Source organism: Trichechus manatus, unplaced genomic scaffold, assembly GCF_000243295.1.
Source record: "Trichechus manatus latirostris isolate Lorelei unplaced genomic scaffold, TriManLat1.0 scaffold00007, whole genome shotgun sequence".
In the NCBI taxonomy this organism is placed as follows: Eukaryota; Metazoa; Chordata; class Mammalia; order Sirenia; family Trichechidae; genus Trichechus; species Trichechus manatus.
Window position 1 is genome coordinate 1,267,063 of NW_004443943.1, and position 9,400 is coordinate 1,276,462.

The following is a 9,400-nucleotide window of genomic DNA, read 5'->3' on the forward strand; positions in this document are numbered from 1 at the left end:
GATTTCCTATAAAATTTTATAAATTTGATGTTCATAAAAATCAAAGTTTTTTTTTGTCTTAATTATCTTTTCCATTTTAGTATGTCACACAGTACGTTTACTAAATCATTAGTAGCAGCTTTCCTTAGAATTGGAGCCCTGGTAGCACAGTGTTTAAGAGCTATGGCTGCTAACCAAAAGGCTAGCAGTTCAAATTCACCAGCAACTCCTTGGAAACCCTATGGGACAGTTGTACTCTGTCCTATAAAGTCGCTATAAGTCAGAATCGACTTGACGGCAAAGGGTTCCTTAGAATTAGAATTTTCTTCATACTCTGTAATTCAGTTCTTATTTTCTTTGCTTCTCTATCAATAATTGTGGTAAGCAGCTTCGAACATGGCTCCCAATGATCCTGCCTCCTGGTACTGATGCCATATATACTCTCCTCAAATGTGTGCTGGACCTAGTGACTTGAATCTAAGGAAAAGAATACAGCAAAGGTGACAGGATGTCATTTCCATGATTAGGTTACAAAAGACTATCACGTCCATCTTGATAACACTCTCTGTCCCTTGCTTAATTTAATGAAGCCAGCTGCCATGCTGTGAAATGCCCTATGGAGAAGCTCACAGGGAACAGATGGTGGCCTTCAGTGAACAGCCAGCGAGGAACTCAGGCCCTCAGTCCATAAGCCCTCAAGGACGTGAATCCAGCCATCAACCATGTATGTGAGCTTGGAAGCTGATCTTGCCCCAGTGGAACTTTCACTTAAGACCGTAGCCCCAGCTGATACCTTGATTGCAGCATTGTGAGAACTCTGAAGCAAAGACACAGCTAAACGATGCCCTTATTCCTGGCCTACAGAAACTGTGACATAATAAAATGTGTGTTGTTTCAAGCTGGTAAGTTTTTAGTTGTTTTGCAGCAATAGATAAGTCATACAATTATTATATAGCAAGTCTGTCTTCTATTGTAAACTTCCTCAAACTTTATTGGAAATAATGTTTAAATAGGGAGAGCAGTGATTGCCAATCCTCAAGGAGTTGTGATACCCTATCATTGAGTATTAGATTTAATGATACCACAATCTCATAGTAAAGTACTTTCTGGCATTTAGGGTTTACAATAAACTGATTTAGTTTTCTTGTAAGAATTTCTTTACAATTCTCATGGAAATTTGGACTTTTGATTCCAGCCATGATGGAGTAGCTGGCATTGGCTTACCTTCTTGCTGCAAACAATTACAAAGCTGAACAAAATATATGAAAGCTACCATTTACAGGCACTGGACAAAAAAATAGTGGAGGACTATATTCTTTTGAGAAAAGGGAAATACACAAGGCGAAACCCACATTCATCCCAGCTCTCTTTTTGATGACACTTTCCAAAATGGAGTACAAAAAAATAAAATTCAAGCGGAAAGTAGTATGTCATTCAGCAGAGGAGAAGACTGGAACCAAAAAAGGTTAGGATTTGAGGAGAAGAGTCCAGGATTGGAAGAAATGCCATGAAGACACCCTACAAATATGCATAAAAATTCCCCTCAGGTCCTTGTACATGAAAAAAAATGGTTAAAATGAAAACCTGTTATTATATTTTACGATTTTTTTTTTAAATCTAAGTATATGTGTCTCTATACGTATAAATCAGTTGCCATCAAGCAGATTCCAAATCATGGCAACCCATGCATGCTCCACTGGGTTTTCAATGGCTGGTTTTTCAACAGTAGATCACTGGGTATGGTGCAATTAATCACTTTTGTGTGGCCTTTCTAGCCATGATCTTGTAATTCCCACCCAAGTGATTGGGTGTGACTATGTATAGGGTAACTGTGGCCCACCAAAAGGAATAGTCAGTTTTGCCATTCCGCTGGGCTTGAAATGAGCCACCCCAGAGGTGGGAAAAAGAGGATCCCACCACCACCGAGGAAGAACAGCCAGGAGCTGAGACGAGAGCGAGCTGTAAACTTGAAGACTGCGAGAAGCAGTGGCAGACAAGCAGTGGCAGGAAAGACCAGGAGGAGAGACCATGCAGTGGGCTTCCCAGCCCATGGAGCAAGAAAGCTGAATGCCTTTGGGCAGAGGCAGAGGGCCAGGGAGAGGTGTGCCTGCAAGTTACTATCAGATAAACATCTTTAATGCACAAAACAGTCAGACAGAAGAGTTTTCACTATTATCATAAATGCAAAACATCAGATAACAAGATAGTCAATAAGTGAGGAGTGTGTGTACAGAAAATCCTAAAGAATCTCCAGGAAAGCTACCAGAGTTAATTTTTAATAAACGAATTCAGCAAAGTAGCAAGGTTCAAGGTCAATAGACAAAATACACAAGGTCAATACAGAAGGTCAATGCACAAAAATCAGTTCAGTTTCTATACACCAGCAATGAGCAATATGAAAAGGAAATTAAGAAAACAAGTCCATTTACAATAGCATCTAAAAGAATAAAATACCTAGGAATAAATTTAAGCAGGGAGGTGAAAAACTTGTACACTGAAAACTACAAAAGATTGCTGAAAGAAGTTAAAGAAGATCTAAACAAATGGAAGAACATTATGTACTCATGGATTAGAAGACTTAATATTATTAAGATGTCAATACTACTGAAAGTGATCTATAGATTCAATGCAATCCCTATCAAAATGCTAACAGCATTCTCTGAAGAAATGGAAAAGCAAATGCTCAAATTTATATGGAACTGCAAGGGGTCCCAAACAACCAAAGCTATCTTGATAAAGAAGAACAAAGTAAGGGACTTACACTTCCTGATTTCAAAATGTACTTTAAAGCTACAAGAGTCAATAGTACTGGCATAATGATAGACATACAGACCAATGGAATAGAACCAACAGTCCAGAAATAAACCCTTACATCTTTGGTCAACTGATTTTCGACAAGGGTGCTAAGTCCACTCAACAGGGAAAGGATAGTCCCTTCAATAAATAGTGCTGACAACTATTTTCCATACCCAAAAGAATAAAGTCAACCCATACCTCACACCATATATGAAAGTTAACTCAAAATGGATCAACATAGCAGTAGAGTGCCGTGGGACAGTTTTTGTCAGAATTGGGAAAGATGGTGGAGAGAGAAGGCATGGCTGACCTCTGTCTCATAGGAATTAGCCTTGGGCGGTTGATCTTGATTCTCCTTCCCCCATGTGAAGTTAGAGGAGGTCAGACACCACACCCAGGCCATTTTTACACCAGGCTTTTCTTCTCGGGCACCTCTGTGTGCACTCAACCTTCCATTTAACCTTCTGTTTTGCATCTGAGCATGTTAACCATTCGCACCACCCGGGATTCCATCTATATGTATACAGATATGTATATTCATATTCAATGGTCCATTTACTTCACACACTATTTCATCCATCCAATCTCTAGGACATTTTGACTAAAATTTTCCTACTCCCTCCTAAGTAAAAATGAAAGCACAATACTAAAAAATGTTCTAAAACCTTTATAAAAAGTAAAACAAGTTCAGATATAATAACATTGTTGATAACTTACTCTGTACTCTGTACAAATTCCTCCCTCCCTGGCTCCTCCTTCTCAGAAACAGCCAACAGTTTCCACGTGCCCTACCCCTTTTTTGTGAACTGTTCTTCCTAGGCAATCCATATGATTCCTGTGCAAGCTGTCATACTATGGTATGACCTGGTCCCTTGGACACATACATAAAGAATCCCTTCCTCCAGATTTTCAGACTTAGGACCAGAGAGCATGTCTAGGAAGTTTCAAGTGGTTTTAACTAATGTGACATTCAGGATCTAGCCAAATGGAAAACATAGGTCTGCAGTAAGGAGTGAGCAGTCAAGCCCAGAGAGGCAGAAAATGGAGAATCCTGACTACATCTGAGACCCAGGTCCCACATGTTCTTAGGTCCACTTGCATTGTATGCCTGGCCTTCCAGCACCTTTCTGGGATTCCAATAAATTACCCCATTGGGCTTAAATTAATTTGAACTGGGTTTCCAATACTTGCCACCAAAAAAATCCTAACAATTATGGCCAGATTACTAACTGACTCCCTCACTGGCAGGTATTCTACTTTTACAAACCACTCTAAAAAGGCAGGCTCAATACTGTCTTCTCTCTCACAGAAAAACAGTATTACTTTCTATTTATTTATTTATTTCTGTGTCCCTGGGGAAAGCTATAAGGAAAGGTGAAAAGAAAAGGAATACTCAGAATATGAAACAATACCAAAAAGAGGGTGACGGAAAATCGAATGTACTTCAATCTTGTGGTAGAGTGTTCAGGGTGGAGCAAAGAAGAAACCTTATTCATGCTCCCTTTTCCAGTCAACTCACTAAGAGTCTCCTATAGACAACAAGCAGCAAGCAGTATTTTCTAACAATAAGCACTAAACTGTCACACCAACTAATGTAATACAATCACACTTAAGAAAATTGTTCAAGTGTTAGAGAAGTCCAGGAAGACCTCTTTACAATTTTAAGTCTAAGAATCAACTTTTCCCACATGCAGCTCTGCCAGCTTCTGTTTCCTTCCTTTATTTTCCCGTTTAGCTTGCTTCTTTTCAGAACTATCACCATCTGCTTTGAAGACAGTGGGAATCTAGTATACCATCTTTCAAATTACAGGTTGTAGCCTACTTATACCTTGTGAAATCAATTTAGTGGGTCATAAGCTGCATTTTAAAAATCTGATAGTAAATATTATTAGAGTACATCACATATAGCAAAGTTTTATTTTGTTCTGCTAAAATTTATGGAGGGCCTCTGCTTTTTGCACAATTCCAAGAGGCATCATCCATAATGTAGTAGCTCTACATTAATATACACATATGTATGTGCGTATTGATCATTATGTAAAAATTTCTCATTGTTGATCACAGTAAAAAAATAAAAGCAAACACTGAACTAATAGAAAAGTCAGTATTTTATTTAGAATCCTGCTTTCAAATCCCACTACTACCACTTTGCATTTCAGTGTCTTCACCTGTAAAATGGGGATAAATGCTCATATGGATATCAAGAGTACAAAATAATATATACAAAGTACCTGATGCCAATCTAAAACAAAAAAAAAAACCTGTTGCCATCGAGTCAACTGCCAGCACTTAGTAATCGCCAGATACAGTGTGTCCATTAAGCCCAGCAGAGCTTGTGACATGTGATAAATTTCCCTTGAAATTTTTCAGGGTAACAGGAAGCGGTTTCAAACCACCTCCTTTTACCTTAAAGATTTTATTGCCATCCACTACAAAACAGAGAGGCACACCAATATAATTAATATGGGATAGTTACAAAGACTCCAGGTATATACCAGGCCATTCCTTAGACCATGATATCGGATTCCTTTTCTTAAATGAGAAGCTTAAAAGCAAAAAGCTTCATTAACAACCTCATGTATTGTGAGAAATGACTACTCTAGGGGGAAGCTCAGTTATTCAATAAATACCTTCTCAGCGCTCTTAAGGGCCAAATACATGAAATACAATTGTGGCCAAGGTAGTCACATGGTCACTGTCCTTAAGAGTTTGCAGTCTAGGTAAGCAAAGCATGAGCAACGGTCATGTATAAACAAATTAAGGTCTGACTAAACTTACCAAGTTGGCAGTAAGCAAGCCAAAGAGCTAGAAATTATTTCACACAAGTTTTGACATTAGCTAACAGCATTCACGTTACCTAAAATTAAATTTATGGAAAAAAGGGCCTAAATACACACTAAGTAATTATGTTACAGTTTTTCCATATTAAAAACTGGCCCAGGGAAAAAAAAAAAAAAAAACTGATGGAAAAAAATCTTATTAGGAGTCCAAGCTGTAATTATTTCAACAGAAATACAATTTATCTTATTTCTCTTTTGACCAACTTCATAGAGCAGAGAACTAGAACACAATATGTATACTACATATTGAAACGAGTATTTCAAACTGGTCTCTTCCATCCTATCTTAAAAAGTCACTATCTGAAAGGAAATAAAGTCTACAGGCCCTTACTGCAAACCTAACATAAAAAAATCAATACTAAATCAGAGGCACTAAATGTAAACACGGATGAAATGAAAAAAATTTTTTAACAACTACAACACAGAAGTAAGCGTTGCTAGAAAGAGGTCACGATATTAAAATAAGTTGTGATCCATAATGAATTTGAGTCATGACCTAAGCAACTACTTAATTTGTCTCTACATTTATTCATCTGTAAATCTGAGAAGCATTCTTATAAATTCCAAGGATGCTCTGAAGATGCAAGGTTATAAATCTATACTGTAATAAGTCCTTATACAACGAATTTGGACTAGGCTATTATACCATTAGAAAAAGCTTATATATACTACCAGGATTTTCACAGGCACTCACTGAATCACAGCACTGAGAACTATTTCTCAAGTTGAGTCAACTGGATACTAATTTGAATACCTGCTGATGTAAAAGAATGCGAGTCTTCAAAAACCCCAGTCTTCTAAAACTGAGTGACAACAAATTCAGGGGCCTGTCTGTGATACTAAGCAGCAGAGTTAAAACCAACTAAGTAAACGCTAACACTGTTCCATCATTATCTTCCAAAAAACAGCTATGCTGAAGTCAGATCTTTCAAATCTCACATGGTTTAAGAAACCAAGATGCCAAATTTCTGATACTTGCCCACATAAGTTTTATGGCTAGATTACGGAATTATGCTAGCCTGCTTAACAGAACTCTTCTCAAAATTCTCCTTCTAGAAGAACACTACTGTCATCATTTAACTACTTTTTCCTAAATGGCTATTCAGCTACTCCATCTACAACTCTAATTCAGTTGCAGTCTTCTCATAATCCACAAGCTTGTGGAGCATTTGGCTGTGGCTATACAGCAGCCTGCAGTCAAACAAAGTGAAGCTAACTGGAAATGAACCAATGGTTATTTTGCAAGGACACTTGAACTCTGAAGCACTTTGTAAACTGCTGATTATTTTTAATAATGCGACATTTCAGTATTAGGCCATCCATCTATTTAACCACAAATTACTTGTCACCTTAAGAACAAAAAAGGTGCAAGAGATTTCCCTGACTTTTAAACACTCGCAAATCTAGTCCAATTTTTCTTAAGTGTAAACAACTCTCATCCATTGGGGGGAGGGGGAATTTGGAGGAGCTCCTCAGAGCAGCTACTCTAACACCAGTCTTTTGGGAAAAACGGCTTTAGGTCCCAGAATTTTAGGTTTTTAAAGCTCAATAAGTCCAAACCTTTATTTTACAAGTGAGATTTTAAATTAAGGGCTCATGGTCTGGTTATAATAATGGCTCTTACATTGTACTATATACCAGGTACTGTTCTAAGGACTTTACACCTATTACTCCTTTAATCCTCACAACAAGCTTAAAACAAACCTGAAACCTAGTGAGATCAAGTAACTTGCCCAAGGTCATACAGCTATTGAGTGACAAAGCCAGAACTCAAATCCAAGCATTCTGGCTCCAGAATCTATGCTTTAAACCGTCAGTTCTGTATGGTTCTGTATAGCGATCTGAACCCAGTCCAGGGCTCTTCCAAGACTCTAGGATCAGAGTTCCAATCTGAGGAACTACGTGCTTTTTTCCAATCCCATCTGTGACAAAACTGCAAATCTGTGGCTCTTAAAAGTTCCTTCTCTCTGCAACCTTAAGTAATCTGACTTTTACATCCAAAATGCGTACCCCCTTTGGGAAACCAAAGGATGCGGTGGCCAGTCTGGAAAGAACTCGTGTATGTTTGTTTTAATTGCAACACTTAAAATAACTAAGAACATAATAATAAAAGAGGATGGACTATCAGCACTTTTTCTCAGAAAGGCAAACTTCTCTCATACTTTCGTGATGCCTGCAGTGACGAAACTGAGTTAAAAACAAGAATGGCCCTTCTTTCCACCTCTCTCTAATTTGGGAAGAAGAGAGACTCTCAGATTATGCGTCTGAATGTACGCTACAAACAGGTGAAGGGAAAAATGGGGGTAAAACGGAATATATCCCCCCATCTCTCCAAAGTGGGGAGGCTCAGACTCAGAACTCCCGTGTTTGAAGTTAACACCAGTATTACACACCATTTCTACATTGCCTCTCCAGGTTGCATGAAGGTGGCTACGTGGCGCCTGGAGGCATTTTCCCCGGCCTCTCGAGAGGGTGGCGACCCCGGCTGGCGACCTCCCCTCGCCCAGGACACAGCGGCAGGGGGGCGGCGAGAAGTGGGACTCCGGAGCTCCTCGGGGGTCCCCGGGGAGGAAGCAAAGTCTGGCGGCAGCTTGCCCCAAGCTGCTGAGGGGCCACGGCCTGCCTGCTGCCCCCCGCCTCCGGGATCGTCACTGCCAAACCCACCGCCAGGCCTCCAGGGTCGGCTGGCACGCCGGGGATGGGACCGGACTCCTGAGGCAAAGGCAGCCGAAGGTGGGCGCGATCCTCTGTGGGTCACTCACCAGGTTGAGGGGTCCTTCCATTACTTCCATAGACCCCGGGGTAAGCGGCGGCCTGAGGAAGGGGAGCGGTAGCGCCTGGGCACATGGAGGGGAGCAGCAATGGAGCGCGACGCAGTGGCGGTGCAGCCCCTCTCTGCGCCCCAAGAGCCAGCGGTGGGCGCAGAGGGAGCAACGGCCACACCACTTCCTCCTCCGGCGCCTCGCCCCGGGCCCGCCCCCTCCGCCGCACCGCGGCCACGCACGGCGTGCTGACATCACACGCGCGGGAGGCTGGTTCAAGGTGGGAGTGAGACAGGGAGTGGGTGGGGCTCAGGGAAGGCGAGGCACTGACAGACGCACGCTTTCGCGTGGGCAATCATTCCTCTCGCGAGAGGCTTCTGTTCAGCTTCTGGAAGTCGGTCCTGACGTCACGTGAGAGGGTGCTGGCTTGTTGGTAACTTATTAAATAAATAGGCTGGTTTCTGCTGTTGGTTTCTCTCGTTTCTTTCCAGCCTGACTTGTGCTGATATCCACTCTACTTAACTGCACTCTCTTGCTCCCCCATTCCCACCTTTATTCCATTTGCAGTTCATTAATTTTTTTCAGAAACGACTTGAGCAATTATAGACTGGAAGAGACAAACTTGAATAATTTCACGGCTTTCCTTCTAGTTGCTCACAAACGAATAAAGGAAATATGGGTCACAAATGGCCAAATTTGACAATTGTGTGCAGACCCTTTCTGTCATGGAATTCACAGAGTAAATAAACACTACCACCTGGTCAGTTGCCATACTTTGGTGGCTTGCTTGTTGTGAGGCTGTAAACTATGCCACCGGTATTTCCTTAAAGCGTTAAAAAGCAACGATGTTGCTTTGAGGACTAAGGTGTGCCTGACCCAAGCCATGGCAATCCATCTCATTGAGGGTCTTCCTCTCTTTCCCTGACCCTCTACTTTACCAAGCGTGATGTACTTCTCCAGGGACTGGTCCCGCTTGATAACATGTCCAAAGTATGTGGGTGTTTTTCAAGACAATGCTGTATG

At 41.0% G+C, this 9,400-nt stretch overlaps 1 protein-coding gene across 1 annotated transcript in view; it reads right to left on the bottom strand.

Moving 5' to 3' along the window:
• The window catches only part of NRBF2 (nuclear receptor binding factor 2), a 31,017-nt gene extending 22,400 nt beyond the window's left edge, over positions 1-8,617 (bottom strand). The window contains exon 1 of the mRNA XM_004369848.2: positions 8,378-8,617. Coding sequence (XP_004369905.1) covers positions 8,378-8,407 — 30 coding nt within the window. The 5' untranslated portion in view covers positions 8,408-8,617. The remainder of the gene's footprint in view (positions 1-8,377) is intronic.
• Between the last annotated feature and the right edge of the window lie 783 nt (positions 8,618-9,400).